This window comes from Eleginops maclovinus, chromosome 11, assembly GCF_036324505.1.
Source record: "Eleginops maclovinus isolate JMC-PN-2008 ecotype Puerto Natales chromosome 11, JC_Emac_rtc_rv5, whole genome shotgun sequence".
Taxonomy (NCBI): Eukaryota; Metazoa; Chordata; class Actinopteri; order Perciformes; family Eleginopidae; genus Eleginops; species Eleginops maclovinus.
This window is the reverse complement of record NC_086359.1, coordinates 6,129,931-6,147,071: the sequence shown is the minus strand read 5'-3', so window position 1 is coordinate 6,147,071 and position 17,141 is coordinate 6,129,931. Positions and strand designations below refer to the sequence as shown.

General features: G+C 39.5%; 3 protein-coding genes across 3 annotated transcripts; 2 read left to right on the top strand and 1 right to left on the bottom strand.

Moving 5' to 3' along the window:
• Positions 1 to 799: 799 nt before the first annotated feature.
• On the bottom strand, positions 800 to 2,152 carry defbl2 (defensin, beta-like 2). Its single transcript, XM_063895950.1, has 3 exons — positions 2,008 to 2,152; positions 1,544 to 1,655; positions 800 to 1,419 (listed from the first exon to the last, which is right to left on the bottom strand). The coding sequence occupies exons 1-3, from the start codon at positions 2,063 to 2,065 to the stop codon at positions 1,398 to 1,400; spliced, it is 192 nt and encodes a 63-aa protein (XP_063752020.1). The 5' UTR covers positions 2,066 to 2,152; the 3' UTR covers positions 800 to 1,397.
• Positions 2,153 to 3,863: 1,711 nt separating this feature from the next.
• Positions 3,864 to 8,018, top strand: spag7 (sperm associated antigen 7). Its single transcript, XM_063895949.1, has 7 exons — positions 3,864 to 4,025; positions 5,109 to 5,176; positions 5,714 to 5,802; positions 5,892 to 5,976; positions 6,058 to 6,147; positions 6,655 to 6,811; positions 6,899 to 8,018. Exons 1-7 carry the CDS (start codon positions 3,941 to 3,943, stop codon positions 7,012 to 7,014), a joined length of 690 nt encoding a protein of 229 aa, XP_063752019.1. The 5' UTR covers positions 3,864 to 3,940; the 3' UTR covers positions 7,015 to 8,018.
• A 658-nt stretch (positions 8,019 to 8,676) lies between these two features.
• On the top strand, positions 8,677 to 13,766 carry chrdl2 (chordin-like 2). The gene is made up of 11 exons (XM_063894379.1): positions 8,677 to 8,821; positions 9,195 to 9,307; positions 9,421 to 9,514; positions 9,609 to 9,754; positions 10,808 to 10,901; positions 11,168 to 11,229; positions 11,673 to 11,835; positions 11,958 to 12,146; positions 12,247 to 12,420; positions 12,775 to 12,867; positions 12,973 to 13,766. The coding sequence occupies exons 1-11, from the start codon at positions 8,755 to 8,757 to the stop codon at positions 13,104 to 13,106; spliced, it is 1,329 nt and encodes a 442-aa protein (XP_063750449.1). The 5' UTR covers positions 8,677 to 8,754; the 3' UTR covers positions 13,107 to 13,766.
• The last annotated feature ends 3,375 nt before the right edge of the window (positions 13,767 to 17,141 follow it).

Below are 17,141 nucleotides of genomic sequence, written 5' to 3'. Positions count from 1 at the left end.
GCAGTACATGGCTTTGCTTCAATGCCAATACACCTGCCTGTGTCTCCAAACTTGGGTTAAGTAATACACTGTCGGTTGATAAGTACCTCATAAAATCCGACTTCAAAACATCCAAACTATCCCTTTACAGTTAAAGAAACAGCACCCCTCAAAAGGTCTTACTTGGGCTGCAGTATATGTATTTGATGTATCCTCTAACTTTAATTTCTCTGCAGTAATGCTAGTCTGTACGGTGATAGTTAAACAATCGATCCATCCTGTAATAACTTTGTGTTTTAAGCTGTCAGCTTTGTGAAGACAGACAGCCTCATGTAAACAGGTTTGTGGGGGCAGTTATCCCTTTGTAGTTTGGTCACGCTGCGCTGTCTGACTAGCACAAAGATTCCACTCAGATGACAATGCAGGGCACAATACAGCGGCCCATGTTTACAAATAGCATCCATGCCTTTAACACCTACGAGCCCGGACTGGTCACCAACCATCTTCAGATGTTAACTCGGGTGCAAAATGCAGGTGTTTAATAAAATGTTACAAACATGTGAGTTGCTTCCTAGATGTCAGTAATTCATAATTTATCAGGTTGAGTATTTTTTATTTTTCAGCTAACAGTCATGTCTTAATAAATCAACAAACCAGAGATGACCAACAAAGACATTTGACCTTTGGTCGTACATAGGCAGACAATTTAACAATGAATTTGCTTTGCAGTCGTGACGTAGTCCGTCTGTTGCACACAATGTTGTCTAGTCAGACAGAATGGTGAAATAACATAAACACAGACAGGAGACATAACACTTGATTCACAAAAGCTCTGTTCCATCACAGCTGTTTGGGTCAGTCACTTGACCATTATTGTGTCCAGTCAGTACAGTGCTGTGCCAGACCCGACCCGCCTGCTTTTCATGCTGTTATATCCCTAAAGTTAGTCCAAGAGGGTAATGGGCTGCAGAGTTAGTGTTAGCACTATATTTAAGGTACTTTTCTGATGTAAAGTGAAATCAATGTGTTTTTGTTTTATATTTGGGACATTATAATAAAATAAAAAAACTGAATTCAAAGAGATTTTTCTTTCATGCATTTATTGCCAACACTGCATCTTGGAGAGTAGATGTGACTGTTCACACAGGATTGTTTAAGAAAGTGAGATTACAGGATCATCACACAGTTTCAAGCAACAACAGCAGCTCTATGATTGCACCTGAACACATAAATGAGCTAGGTCTAACTAAGTCCACTTCAAAAGTACTGGTTGTCAGATCCCACTCCAGGTTAGAGGTCCGAGAGGGATTGGTCGAAACGTTGTTTGTCCAGAAGAATGCTGTTGGTTACCAGATCCCAGCTGGGTGCAGCTACCCATGTTCTGGGGATGTCAGTCCTCATGTTGCTGCATGCAGGTGCTAAGACCGCACAGCACAGCACCTGAAAATGAGTGCAGAACAAATTAGGTTAATCTCACAATAGGGCAATCATTTCAAAAGTCTTTACAAGTGCAAGTATTACAAAGGTTATGCACAGTTATTCCTTATGATCGCAGCAGGTCTACCTGTATCTTCGGGGGCAACCGTGATGACCAACAATGTACTCCTGAGCATAGCAGAACCGTCTGCAGAGTCCTCTATACCCACAAGTCCAGTACTGCATTTCTGGATCATTGCCTGTGGATAATCATAAAATAATCCTTAATATGTTTCATTTCTGCTTTATTATCGGTAGATTATCATAAAACAGTCGCACTTGTGTTGCATTTCTGGATCATTGCCTGTAGAAAATCGTAAAATAATAGATAACTATGTTGATTTTTAATAAACTGTAATCTTACTAAACAGATTCTTCTTAAAAAGGATGTCAGCACGTTACATTTCTTTTAAAAACTGTCTGAAAATGTGTGTTTCATTATTTGTTTTACTTCTCTTTAGAGCCATTTAAACAAGCCCAGTGTATTTGCCATATTATGATTTGGTTGATTTGATCTCACACTAAATGAAAACAGCTGTATTCATTGCTTACCCTCCCCGACTGCGAGCATCAGGAGAAGAACAAGGAGAACCAAGCTCAATCCCTTCATGTTTGGGTACCAATAAGCTTTCAGACACTGTTGTTGACAGGCTGATGCTGCATTTATACAGCATTTCAACCACGGGGGAGGAGTCCGACGTGCTCTGTGCAAATCACAATAACAAAGTGTCTCTGAATGATGGCAGTCTGAGGCCTGCAGGTCAGGACTATCAGCTTACTCAGCTGAGTATAAACAGCGGAAGTTTCTTGAGAATGTAAGATCACTTTTAGACATTTTACGAAGAGTTATTGTGCTGTGCAAGTGTGCAAAAATATCTGTATTACGAACCTGAAATGAAAGAGAATTAGTTTTTGGTATTGTACACACATACCATGGCTGTACCAAAAAGGACTCCTTCAGTTTTAGGTGTGACATACACACGTATCTGCTTGCTTTAGACACAGTAAGCAGTACAATTATTTCTGTCCTACTGTGTTTTCAGGGCCATTCTCTGTTCCGCCACTGCCCTGCTCACATCTGAATATGGCAGTAGTTCATGTGTTATTGCTGATCCCGTGAAACTACAATCTAACAGCACAAAACACGCTGCTCCACTGACACGGGGTATTGTTAACACAACAATAACAACACAAGGCATAGACCCTCAGACATACAGCTCCGGAAAAAAATTAAGAGACCACTCCAAAATCTTTATCTCTACATGTATGGCAGCCATTCCAGTGTCTGTTGAATTCCAACACAGAGAAAACATTCCCAGTAGTTTATAGAATACAATAAAATGTTTTTAATAATAATAATTTAACTTAAAGACATACCTATAAATAATAAAACAAGAGAAAATGACAATGCTGAAGTAGTCTCTTCTAGTCTTTTTTGCGGCTGCACTTGTAAAGCATGCCCCCTAGTGCTTGTTTAAAGACCTTTGCTTGTTTAGTCTCACACACTCAATCAAAAGGGAGAATGTATTTAAATCAATAGAGAAAACATGTTTGACTTGTTTGCAAAAAAGGCATTTCCAAGAATGACTCTTAATATAATCAAACTTTTTAACTATGATGTATCGTCTTGTGCACTGCTTACTAGCACACTCAATAATTGTCATATTAATTGTTTAATGATTTCCACAGGAGGCGAATGCTCATTTAGTCTTCGATATTATGCTCCTGATTCGTAATCTTGAAGTTGCATCTGAATTTCAAAGAGGTGGGACTGACTTTAACAACTGTAGATTCTGCATGGTAATTTCCGTGGGAAATAAAAATGCATATTTTATAAATTGTCATAGCCTATAAACCGTGATCTAAAAGGTATCCTAACTACAGATGTTGTCAGATAAATGTAGTGGAGTTAAAATACCTCTTCCTTCTGAATTATTTTCTATAATATGTTGTAAAATTATGAATGTATGTTATTTCTGTAGGCCCATATTCATTTCTACAACATTGTTGAGATTTCTAAATGGTTTAAGGAAGCTTTAAATAAGGGTTATTTTCTGCCTCTTCTTGAACTGAAACATTTGTTATCTTTTATATGTGTAAATGAGTAACTATAAAGGATACCTCAATTGTATAAGCAATGGAGTAAAGTGACTTAGGAGATTTACTTGACTTTTTTACTATTACCCAAGTAAGATTTTGTATGCAGGACTTTTACTTATAACAAAGTATTTTTACTTTTACTTAAGTACAATATCTTAGTACTTCTTCCACCTCTGTGTGTAATTACAACACTTAAGTAGGCCTTCATGTATTTATTTACATCCCACCACTGCAGTAATTACAACTCTCTGATACAGGGTGGCGACAGATGTTTTACACGCCGGTTCTTCAACACAACGAAGAAAAACTCCACTCGTTTGCGCATGCGCATGCCGTACAGCTGCAGCCAACAACAACAGTCTCAACGCTGTCCTATCATTCCAAGATGGCGGACCTCCTAGGCTCAATATTAAACTCGATGGAGAAGCCTCCAACTGTCGGCGACCAGGAAAGCCGGCGAAAGGCTCGAGGTACCTCATGCTTTTTCCTAAATAACGACTCTCTTTGGGTCCGTTTGAAAAGTTGCTATGGATATAAAGGGACTCAGATGTGTATGAAACCAGAGCGCATTTCTGGGGCTGCCATTGGCCAGTTGAGCCTTCAATAAGCACTATGGGCCCGGGTCTGCTTTAGAACCGCCTCAACGTGCAGTCCCGCATGTCCCGCAAACCTGAGGTCACAGTAGGAATTAAGATTTCCGAGACACTGAATCACTGTTAATCTTTGAATTGAAAGCGGTTCATTTGTTCAAGGCATTTGTCAAATTCAAATGTTAACGGAAGTCAGAACCCAAAACCGTCTGAAGCATAGTAAACATTGCGTTCTGTTTTACCTGCTGCAGACTCCTGAGTGTCACGTAGAAAACAAGTTACTTCTGATCACTAGTGCTCTACCTTTTTAAGTCCTATTATTTCCATTGATGATTCCTTTATAATACCTTTTATCTGCCATTAAATCCAGAGCTTCGACTTAAATGCTATGCTATTAGCTTAAGCTATGAGCATTTTTTCAAAAGTAGATTCAAGTGAATAATACAATGATTTATATATTTGTTTACTGGTATGGATAAATGCTTCTTTTCAAAACCTTTAAATCTATTTTGGTATGAATAATATTTCGTCTTTGCTGATTTCAGATGAGCCCAGCTCAAAATGATAACTTTGGCAAAGCTGAATAGTGCTTTGCTACAAATAACCAACCAATCTATTTTTCAGTTATTGTAAGGACACAAAATGACTGATTACAAAAGAGACCATTTGTTCCACTAAATGTTTTGAGAATGCCTGCCAAAAAACATCTGATTCTGTTGTCCCGGTAGACACACACAACAATTGTAGGATTTGAGTCTCTGTACCTTCCCTGAATGATCTGGATAAGTGATTTTATGAAGTCCATCTGTTGCTTACTCTTTTACCTTAAGTCATATAAAGTATAAAAAGCCTGGTTGTAGCTGTTGGATTACGTGATCGGAGTTTACACCGGTAACTTGTAATGCTATATCGGCACACAAAACCCATGAAAACTGAAATGTATGTATGTTTTTTTTTTTAAAGAGCAAGCTGCAAGACTCAAGAAGATGGAGGAACATGAGAAAAGAAAGAAAGCTGAGTTTAGGAAAAAGGTGAGTGTCACAACTGATACATATTAATTGCACACTCGGATGCCATAACATATTCTATCTCTACAGAGTTTTAAAACGTTCAGTTTTTGTTGACATGATCTGAAATTTGTCAATTCAATTATAAGTTTATAACTTAGGTCATACTGAAAACTGGTTTTGTATTGGACTGCATTTAGTTGTTTGTCCTGCCCATTTGCATACCTAATATTAGAAATGCTTCACTGTTATAAAGTCCAGGATAGCACCTTGGCAATTAAAACACATTAAAAAAGTATGTAACACTTGAACGGTTTTGGCTTATATGAAGCTTGTGTACTTCCATTGTCATTAGCTTGTGTTTACCAGAGATGTGCTTATTATGTTCTTGGAAGGAAGCAATTTCGGATGAAATAAGACTCGTCAACTACAAATTAAATCTTGCATTATATTGTATACATTGGCCACTGTGTGTCTCTCCAGATCAGAGCTCCTATTCTCCACTGTTGGTATTTATCACACAAAAATGACAGACTGCGGTATCTCTATGTCTTTGTTCAGATGGAGAAAGAAGTGTCGGATTTCATTCAAGACAGTACACAACAGAAACGAAAATACAGTCCTATGGGGAAGATTGAGAGGAGTATACTGTAAGTTACTTCAGATAATTACGAGACGCTTGTTAATGCAAGAAACATGACAGGTTTCCTCATGTTTGTCATTCCTTCCTGTCTCATAGGCATGACGTTTCAGAGGTGGCCGGTCTGACTTCTTTTTCTTTTGGGGAGGAAGAAGAGAGCCGTTACGTCATGCTTTTCAAGAAGGTTTGAATCCTTTGCTTTCGATCCAATGCTATTAAAACAATGTGGAGAAAAGTGACTTATTTCCATGTTTTGCTGTGGCAGGAGTTTGCTCCATCAGATGAGGAGCTGGAAGCCTATCGCAAAGGAGAGGAGTGGGATCCCAAGCTGGCAGAGCAGCGGCGCAGACTCAAAGTAAGGCGGAGACCACTTTCTAGTATGCACTCCTTACATTCATTTGAAGGCAACTTAACAGGCAGGTCTCAAGTCAAATAAGCAACCATATCTCTGTTAGGTAAAACTACCAGCATCAAATCTACTACTTACTTGTCTTACGAGCACCTTATAAATGCAAAGGCTGCAGCAGCACAAAGTGAAACAGGCAGAGAGTGAGGAAAACAATCTCCTATCAGTCTTCTTCCCATATTTCTATGTCATGTTGTCTTTCCTTTTTCCTGCAGTTTTGTATACACAATCTGCAGTTGACTGCTCCCATTACTCTCTCAGTACCTCTGTGGATATGTGTTAATGCATTTACTCAAGTAGAATCTGGAGAGGCCGGTTGAGAGGCAGCAGGTTAATTAAATGTGCGTTTTATTGCCAAGCTTCCCGTAGAATGCATTTCACATCGCAGCTCGGTGATATCTAACCAAGTATTAGTAGTTGAATTATCCGTCTAAGTCTCTTCACTTTCTGTTTCAGGAACAGGCTGCATTGGAAGAAACAGCATCCAGTCAGACAAAGAAAACAGAACTGTGTCCTACCACCAACTACAGGGACAAGTACAGCCACCTGATTGGCACCTCAGCTGCCAAAGATGCAGCACACACACTAGAAGCCAACAGGGCTTATGGTTGCGGTGAGTAAATGCTGTTTGCCCGACATAAGTCGCCCCCCCCCCCCCGTTCCTGAATTTACTAAGCAAATACGTCATTTTCTCCTTCAGTCCCAACAGCCAACAAGAGAGACACCCGCTCCATAGAGGAAGCCATGAACGAAATCAGAGCAAAGAAACGGCAGAAGCAGGAGGACGACTCGGGGGCCACCAGCAGCAGCTCTTGAGACTCCTCTGTGTGTGTGTGTGTGTGTGTGTGTGTGTGTGTGTGTGTGTGTGTGTGTGTGTGTGTGTGTGTGTGTATTACTGTGTCCAGTCTGGTTCATTCTATAATGCAATATCTTGTACTTCACACATTTAAAAGTGTAACTTGTATTTCATGCGGGATGTCACTCTGAATGTGTTGAACACATGAGATTGTGTTTAGTGGAGGAAGCTCAGGTGAGTCTAAATCCAGGAGCTGAATTTTTTGTAGGTGTTTCACGTTTGTTTGGGACTTTCTCGCAGTTGTTAAGCTTCTCTTACACCTTAGGGATCCTATTCATTTTGAGAAAACTGGATTTCATTTTAAAACAATGTTCATTGGTGTTCTGATACTTAAAAACACCTTACATTTGTTCAAATATAATTTTTGAATTCCATTTTTAGCAGTGGCTGACTGCCAGATGCAGATTTGCGTCTACAGTCCTAAGTGACATTTTTATCAATCGAGTATTTACAATTTTCAGCTGTGGCCAGGCCGGATTTTAAAAGCAACATTTTAGGCAAAGCATGGCTAATGTCAGTGCTCCCAGAATCCAGTGCAGCTTTTAAAGGGAAACAGGAATGCCGTCTATTGACCTGCTTTTATTTTTTTTACTCTCAACCAGTTTCAGATCTTAACAGAGTTGGACGCATGCCATTTCCTCCATTTCAAGAGGAATCTCATTTTTAGAAAATTCAATGTTTTGTGGATTTTAGGAATTTGTGATTCAGTCCGAGATGTTCTTTGTTTTGATGCATCTGCAATGACTGTGAATCAGGCTGTTACTCCAAACTAAATATTTTATTATGAATCCAGGTGACAATAGGCATCACAGCAGGGAGCAGACCGTATCATTGTAGGAACATTGGTCACATCTGTTTTGTTTGATAATTGAAGTATGTTTCTTGGCATCTTGTTGTGTATTTTAACATGGACGCACTGTTTTTTTCCCCCTTGTGTGTTATTAAATGGAGAACAGTACATACACTTTGTCTTTATGTTGCCCTCATTTCTTCAGAGCCTCATCTTTGCATTTAAGACTTGTTTTAGGGTTTAACAATAGCATTTAAGTGACAGTGGGTAATGTGCATGTATTAGCTTTATACAGCTCTGGTTCAATGTAACTCAATTGATTTACATTTGATAGTATGTGAACTTTACTTCAGGTCTTGCAAGGCTACATTATACTTTTACTTCACTACATTTCAGAAGATATATAGTAACTAGCTCCTATACAAAAAAACATTGGTAGGGCTTAAACCAATAAAATGCAGGGTTAAAATAATGTCAGCCTCAACCATCTAAAACCAAATGGTTTTTAAATGGGTCATTCTCTCAACTAATGAGCGCTTTAACCTTAAGTAGATTAAGCTGCTAAAACGTGTGTACTTTTACTGTACTAAATCATATATTGAGGATTAACTTATTCTAGTTGTAAAGTGTGAAGTCGCTTCTCATGCTGGAGTAAAAGATCCTAAAGTCCTCCACGTTTTAATTCATGACTCCATATCTAATCTATTTTAGGCTCATGTGGTCACTCTTCAGTTATCCCTGTGGCTGAGCTGGCGCTACCATTTATCTCCAGCACGAGGCGCCAGAGCTCAACCAAGAAACACAAAAGTTGGATTTTTTTTGCAACCTTCTCTCACACTGTCCTGCAGTTTCTGTCCTGCACAAACAGACTTATTGCGCGGTGAAGACCCAGACACTCACATGTAAAAAAATGAAGTCCACGTTTTTCTTCTTTTTCATCATTTGGTTTGCAGATGCAGAGCTGAAACCCCGGAAAGGTAAGTCCCAGCTGGACCCTGCTGATGCTTACTCTGTCCTGGTCAAACTTGAGAGGGGTTTAACACAAGACAAAGCATAGTTTAGTCGGACTCAGACAAATCTGAACTTATATTTACTTTGCTCTATGACTCTGAACATAACTTTGGTGTTTTGTGATAAAACTTGTGCATTTAAAACAGAGCCACAGAAGCCATTAATATTCTAACTTGTGTTTGTCTTAATGGGACAAATTAGATCATGACCCATGTTTTCATCTGGTTTGCAATACTTGGAGATGATTGACAAATATTGTACTGGTTAACATAGAAGAGCTTTTGATTTGATGTTCATCTCTGCCACATGGAGCTCATCCTGCTCATTTTTGGCACCCAGGTTCCCGGGTGGTATGCACTTTCAAAGACAAGACATACAGCCCAGGAGACAGCTGGCATCCCTATCTGGAGCCCTTTGGATTCATGTTCTGCATGCGCTGTGTCTGCACAGAGGTATCTTTGTAGAGTTCTTTATCACTTCTAAACAAACATCTTTACCCTGCACTAAAACTGTGAATAACTCTGATTTAAAGGTGCTATTGAACTCTTATATTGCTTTCTCTTAGACAGGCCATGTGAAATGTAACACGATCAAGTGTCCTGCTCTGCCCTGCGAAAACCCAGTAGCAGAGCCTCAGCAGTGTTGTCCGAGATGCACAGGTACACGGTCCTCTTACAATCCTATCAGCTCTGAGCTTTAGAGTTGTGCTGGTGACTTTAAGGCCTGCTGTCGTGTGTGATGTGCCCTCCTCAGATGAGCCCAGGATCCCTGCAGGGCTGAGAGCTTCAGTGAAGTCCTGCAGGTACAACGGAAGTGTTTATCAGCCGGGGGAGACCTTCACCAAGCTCGACCTCTTCCCATCCAAGCAGAGCAATCAGTGTGTCATGTGCACATGCTCTGTAAGTTGCATCTGATGTGCTATTTGTTTTTGTATCGATTGATATAAATGCATACAGTATGCAAGACATTTAAGGTCTATGATTTTACCAAGTCCAAGTTCTCGTCATACAAACAATGCACATACTAATTTTCAGAGCAAAGTTATGGTGTGCTTTATGGACCAAACAAAACAAAGAAATTGAAAGAACAAACTTAACTTATTAGTTTTTTTCCAATGCTGTCTATGTTTGCAATAAAACAAATTCTCGATGAATAGTTAAAATATAGTTCCCCAAATCCTCTTTTAATTACCAATTGTTTGTTTCCTCTGCATAGTCAATCTTTTTCACCAGATCCTTTACGTTTGCTTTAATGAAATGATAGTTATATTAAACTTCTCATATGTAAAGCATTGAAACATTTCAGACTTTTCAAAACGTTTTGCTGATAGGTCTGAATAGCATCTCTGCCTAGGAATCCTAACTGCAAGTAATAGCACCTCACAGGCCTATTTTAATTCAGAGAACCAAAGACCAACATCAGAAAGAATAAGTAAATTAACATCACTGTGGGGTTTCCCATTAAAAGCCCCCATGAGGAGAGGAGTTAATTTTATGAGTTGTTAAGTGGTGTTTGTTAACAGATGTTTCCAAGGAGACAACGCTTCACAATATAATTAACACGTTTATCCTAATGCATTCCTTTGATATATCTTTTAGTGTATATTTTATTGTTTTAGTCTCTCTGCACTTTGTTTTTAGGTATGCTTTGCTTATGACTGTGATATGCTCGGCATGTTTTTGATTGGCCAGTACCTTGCTTGTGCGGAAAAATCATGTTCTAGTCAATTTCCATGAAAAGCTAAATAAATGTAATGTCTCATAAGTTGTTTTTCAAAAAATATTGGATCTGATAAGACACTAGGTTTATGTTGTTTGGATTTTGTCCAATAAAGAAACGTTAACAGGTCAAGAGAGGCCCGCAGAAACCTTGCAGTGCTTTAGCCTTGGCCTCTGGAGCTCATACGTGGGAATATAAAAAGTAAAACATTTTCCCTCCCTTTCTTTTCTCAGAATGGAAATATCTTCTGTGGTTTGAAAACCTGCCAACCAATCACCTGCTCCTCTCCATTCTCAGTCCCAGATACCTGCTGTCTGGTGTGTAGAGGTAATCAAAGTAATCCAAGCTCACACTCCGGTTAACTCGGTTTCCAACCTGTAAACAGTTTTTTCATTCAACAAAAACATTTATTTGAATCAAACAACTTAATCGAAAATGATGTTCTATGTAATGCATTTTGTTCCGTCAGATATAACACAAAGAACTCCTTGATGTGTACATATCGTAATTAGCCTGAAAGTGAATTCATTTCAATATATTCAACGCTACCTATATTGTCCTCACACTTGTTTCTTTTCTCCTTGGTCTTTCAGATCATAGCACGAGTGGCTCCTCATCAACTGAGGAGGGGAACCAGCAGCTGAACAGAGGCGTTGTATGTTCTTGCTGATTTATCATAAAATTAACATATCTAAGAAACAGCTTTCATATGAAACAAGCCTATTTTTGAAAATATATTTAAATGAAGTGTCCTTAATTGAAGTGTCCTTGTATATAACACTGAGGCAACTACATGCTCACACTGACTTATGACCTCTGTGGGCAACGGGGGGATCACATTGGTCAAATCACTTCTGAATAATCAATTTTGCTGTTTTAAAGACAAAGCCTTTAAAAAGTTTCCCGTTAAGATCCCCTTGGCCTCACAAATCTGAAATATGGGCAGTGATTTGGAGATCTGGAACCAGGATATAAACTTTTATGATTAATGACTAACGGGGACGCTCCTTTAGCCATCAGTCATGGGAAAAGTGCGGAAAGCCAAGGGCTGAGTAGATGAAAGATAACCGTGTTTTATTCTGTCTGCTTTAATAAAAGAGGCACTCAGTCGATCAGTGCTCAGGAGAGCTGAGCAGGGCGCGGTTCGACCGTGCCACTCCACCCAGGGTCAGGGCTTCTCCCAGAGGCCTCGGTAAACTCAACCTAAAAGGAGCTTCAGAGACCACCGTGAAGATTTTGTTGCAGAGGAAACACCAAAGAGGTGAGACTTTGTGCTAACAAAACGATCCAGTATAGGTATTTGATTTTATCGTCATGTTCCTTACAACTTTACGATCACTTCCATATGTAGTGCAACCCTCAGCTGTTTCCCATTTCTCTCAGCGTGTTCCTACAATGCTAAGACGTACTCTCATGGAGACATGTGGCACCCAGTTTTGGGTAAGGTCCTGGAATGCATCCTGTGCACTTGTACTGATGGCCTCCAGGACTGCAAACGCATCACGTGTCCCAGCCAGTACCCATGCCAACATCCTATGAAATCAGCAGGAAAGTGCTGCAAGACTTGTCCAGGTAGATAAACACGACTCATAACATAATGAACTGTTTACACTGACACGATGTTGCTTAGCTTTAAACACCATCAATGTGACTTGTGGCTTTGTTCCTCCAGAACGTAAAGCTGAACGTAACCAGACCCAGTGTCATATCGGACCTAAAAGCAACGTCTTGGTGTATAAAGTAGAGTCACTGTTGAAAGTGGATCCACCCAACGCAGTCAAGATCATTGCTGTGGAAAGACAAAGTACTGCTGAGGTCGAAGTGCAAGTATGGAAGACTCTAGAAGGTAATGTGGGAACAATATTAAAGGAATATTTTGAGGTGAAAAAAAGTAAAGCCTGTGCGAAGATCCTGCATTTCTTTTCTGATAACCAATGCAATGGTGCATCTGGTGGATCTTTTAGAGGTAAATTGTACTTAGGTCCACCCAGTTATGTGACTTTGACTATGTCCATCCCTTAGAGGATATGATTTCACCCCATTAAAACAAACCACTACATCGGTAATGAAAATGAAACATTTGAGGGTTAAATGATCTTCCTACCACATTTTTAAAAGATGTTGAACTATTCCTCTCAAGCTAATTCACAGTATTGCTGCCACCATTGCACGACTCTCATCTGAATTCTTCCGTATACAGGTGTTTTAGAACTAATAGATATCGGTGACGTTCAGAGAAGGAATATTGTGGATAATCCAGGAAATTACACATTACTGACAACACTTAATGAAGGTTTGTTCTATACCTTTTTGGATTTTTAGACACTGGAAATAATGTACTTTGGTAAATCTACCTTTTTTGGTGTCACATTCTTTTGAAATCCGCTTTGTTTTTCAGAGACGTGGAGAAAGTTTAAAGAGGAGGAAGAACATTTGAGTACAGCTCCTCTCACCACAATTTGTGAAGACGGCATTCGGGAGATGGTGACTTTCTTAAATCCCAAGCAGACAGAAGACGTATGCCCACCCTGAAGGATTGTTTACTCCCTTGACACTCTTTGTATCGATGTACCGAATAACTACATGGTTAACATACAGTAAATACTTTATCCTTACATGTTGCACTCCGATGTCCTGCGTCGTTTCTGTATTACATGTTGAATTTCTCAATTATAATATTGTTTACCTATTAAAACGTTGTTGTCAGTCGTGATTTTAACCATCACAGATATTGTATAAGTACATAATTAGGTTTCAAAACACAGCTGGCAGATAGTTCTGACACCTGTCGTGATTAAAATGTGACCAGGTTTTGTGGAGTATAGTGATGGCCTCAGTGTGCATCTATTGAATGATTGAAGACCTTTCTGGATCAGCATTTTTCAAACAAACTCTTTGCTATAAACATATGAAAATAATTGTAGGCCTCTGTTCAAAATGTAAAGGCTGTTATATGATTATCAACATATTTATTGTTAATACAAACAGAGTTTTGTCACCTTATTTAAAATGTATTGTTTTTTGTGTGATTTCTGTATATACATTTGAATATTTCCTTTTTTTTTTTGCATGTTATTTGGGTTTGATCTGTCAGCCAATACACGGCTGTGTCGAAGCTGTTTATTTTAAGCGAGAAAAACAGCCTTCTCCTAATCCTTCAGATGTGAAAATAAAGACATTGAGTAGCTATTTTTATGCAGCCACCGGATTTGGTTTGTTATTATACACTAATGACTTTCTGCAAATCCACATACCGGAAATATTTATAAGTGGTCATATTCAATATAGCTGAATGCACTCTGTACAGCTGCTTACAATTTTAACCCATAAAGTTATTCAGTATTTACAAGAGTAAACATTCTTGTGTGATTGGTTTATGGTGTCTATTTCTAGTGGAATAATTGAATTCATACACAGTCATCACTTAAGACAGGCTTACAGAGCTCAGAGTTGTCTTTGAAGGCGTTGCTTAAAAACAATTATTGCTGATTCATTTACGGTCTGCAGCAGAGCGGTTCTGACTCCATAAGGCCGGATAAACGGTTTTCCAGCTGGAGATGAAATGTTATCGGAGGCAGGAAAATCAAAAGCAGCAGTGCAAACCCTCTTCACCCCACACCCACCAAACTCACTGACAAACACACACAATATTTTCTCAATATCAGCCATAAACCTGCATCCTCTATCATATCCAGCAGGGGGCGCCTCTAATAGGTGCAGAAAGAAGTGTGATTGCATGGAAGTCTATGAGAAAATGACATGACTTCTCACTTGATTTATTCCCTCAAAACATATTTATGAGTCAATTGAATCCATGGCTACTTTCAACTCTTTCAATACCTTATGGTTATAGTTTTTGCAAATTATTGTCCCCTTTTTAGAAAATATACTAAAGATCAGTGTATATTTTATGGCAGGGCTTTGACATGTGGCTACCAAGGTGTGCCCAACTTGTTGTTTTTGTTTTACAACTTTAACCCTTTTACACATTAAGTGTCATTTGCGGATGTACACATGAAATAATATTAGATAATGTCATGGAAATAATGAGCCCCTCATGTAAGCATGATTAGTGAGTCCTTTTCCCCAGCAGCACAGTGTGCAGTCTGTCTGCAGGGTGGTTTGGTCAACAGGTGTCAAATTATCACTGCGGTTCCCATGAATCAGCTGGAGTGCAACTGCAGATTTTTGTAGACTGAGTGGGCGCTTCAGATTAATATTGCTTCCCTTCTCTGTGAACTCCCGACGTGCTCTCCCTGTCCCCTCCCCTTCCACAATGACTCATTGTGTTTCTTTCACACTTAGAGCCAGACAGCTCTTTCTCTCTCACTCAAGGCATGAAACAATATTTTGAAACGGACGCACTCCCCTTGTACGCCTTCATTACTCTCACAAAAAGGCTGTCATATTTTTGTGTAAGCTGGTGGGCTTGGCAGTTTATTACAGCCTCTATAGTTCAAAGCGGATAATCACGTCAAAAAGGGGGAGAAAGGTCTGTTCTACTTTATTGCTGCCAACTTAAATTAACATTTTCTCTTTGCCGCTTTCCCATGTAGGTCATTTAATGATGAGTATACAGATTTAGACAGATTTTCAGCAAACATGCCGCATTCTGAGCTGCATATTTCCAGATCTAATTTTCTATTTTGATGGAAATCCTCATCAAGTCCTCATTTTGTGGATGTTTGAATTTGTATCATGGGCCAATTCAGCTATGCATGCTTAGTCTTGGCTCCAACAATTGTAACAGCTTGGGGCAGTCAGTAGTTATAAATCATCATGCAGTCGGTCAGCTCTGTGTGTGTGTGTGTGTGTGTGTGTGTGTGTGTGTGTGTGTGTGTGTGTGTGTGTGTGTGTGTGTGTGTGTGTGTGTGTGTGTGTGTGTGTGTGTGTGTGTGTGTGTACCCCACCCTGTTACCCAGATCAGGGAGAAATAAAATGTGAGACTCTGGGTCATGACTCTGCCCAGTATTTGAGGCGCTTCTGAGCCATTGTTGTGATAATAACACAGCTTGTTTTATACGTTGCAGAACATCATCCATGCATGTCACAGGAAAGATTTTATATTAAGTGTTAAAGAGGCCCTATTATGCTTTTGGGGGTTTTCTCTCTCCTGTAGTGTGTTATGTAAGTTTTTGTGGATGCAATTGTTCTGCAAAGACTAAAATCCCTGTGTTCCCTCCAGAGGGAGTTTTGCTCCCACACAGTGACTTCACTATGTAACCCTGGTGCTTCTATAGGCTAGCGCTCCAACACATTGTACATGATAGGCTAAGGGGCGGGACACCGCTAAGCAGTTGACCAATCACCACAGAGCGGGCCAGCTAACCAATCACAGCAGACTGGGCTCTGGTTTCAGACAAAGAGGGAAAAGAGGTATTGCAGCACAGGCAGTACGAGAACAATAAAGACATTTTTGAACGTTAAAACCTGTAAATATGTCACAGTAGAGGCTCTAAATACAAATATGAACCTGAAAATGAGCATAATAGGTACCCTTAAAAGGATTTCCTAAAAGCGTTACTTTCTGCTTTGTGGTAACCATATGGTATTTGGAAGCAGCTGAGTTGAACTAATTTCCAAATATTGAATAAATGAATTGTTCATGTGCTGCAGCAGGTCTCTAATGCATACTGTGTTTGAGAGGAACTCAAGCATTGCGAATCAATCAGGCGGTCTTTTGATTCAAAGGGAGCCAAACTGTGTTAAGTTAATTCAGTCTGATAGATGTTTTGCTTTCATAACTGATTAAGGCGCCCAGCATAACCCCTGAGTTTATAGTTCATGAAAATACTTCCGAAATCTATAAAAAAACAACTCATTTTTTACACCCTCACACTCTAATTAATTAAGTTGGCCTTGATCATTTTAGACAAAGATTGGATTAAGGCCAAAAGAACATGGACAACACCAGCATACATGTCGTAAAAGGTTGGTCACCTAGTCTCAGTTTAGGGTTCAAAACACATGCCTGTAGTGACTAAACCATTAGAGACAGACCACAGTGAGCTCTGTTGTTTCACAGGATGAAAAAGACTGACAACGGTTATGATTTGTAACTAGTAATGGCCTCGCTTTCAGATGCCAACCAGATTATTCAAGCCCCTTCCAGGATTACATGGTAAGTGTGTTACAGTTCAATCGTCCCATCACCAACAATTAATGACTAGGTCCGGTCCGCAGTGAACTCTTTGGCACTGATTAATGAGGAGTGTTGATTCAGGCCTATTTTTTCCTGAGCCAAATGTGATGCCTGAGCCTCCACAGGGTTTTCTCGAAGCTTAACAGTTGGCCCTCATTTTGAGAGTCAAACACATCTTACACAAACATTTCTAAAGGCTTTATTGTAGCGACGACTGCTCCAGATGTGAGAATGTGCTGCGTTGAAATATACACACACAGAAAAAACAACCTTATAAACAATGATCCGTCTTGCCTGACATAGAAGACCATCAATGCCTTCTCCTCTTCTCTTTTCTCCTTTTCTCTGCTCTTGGACGGAGTATCTCTCCCCTCCTGCCAGAGTTTGTATATCACTGAGAGCATGAAAATGTGTTTTCAGTTAAT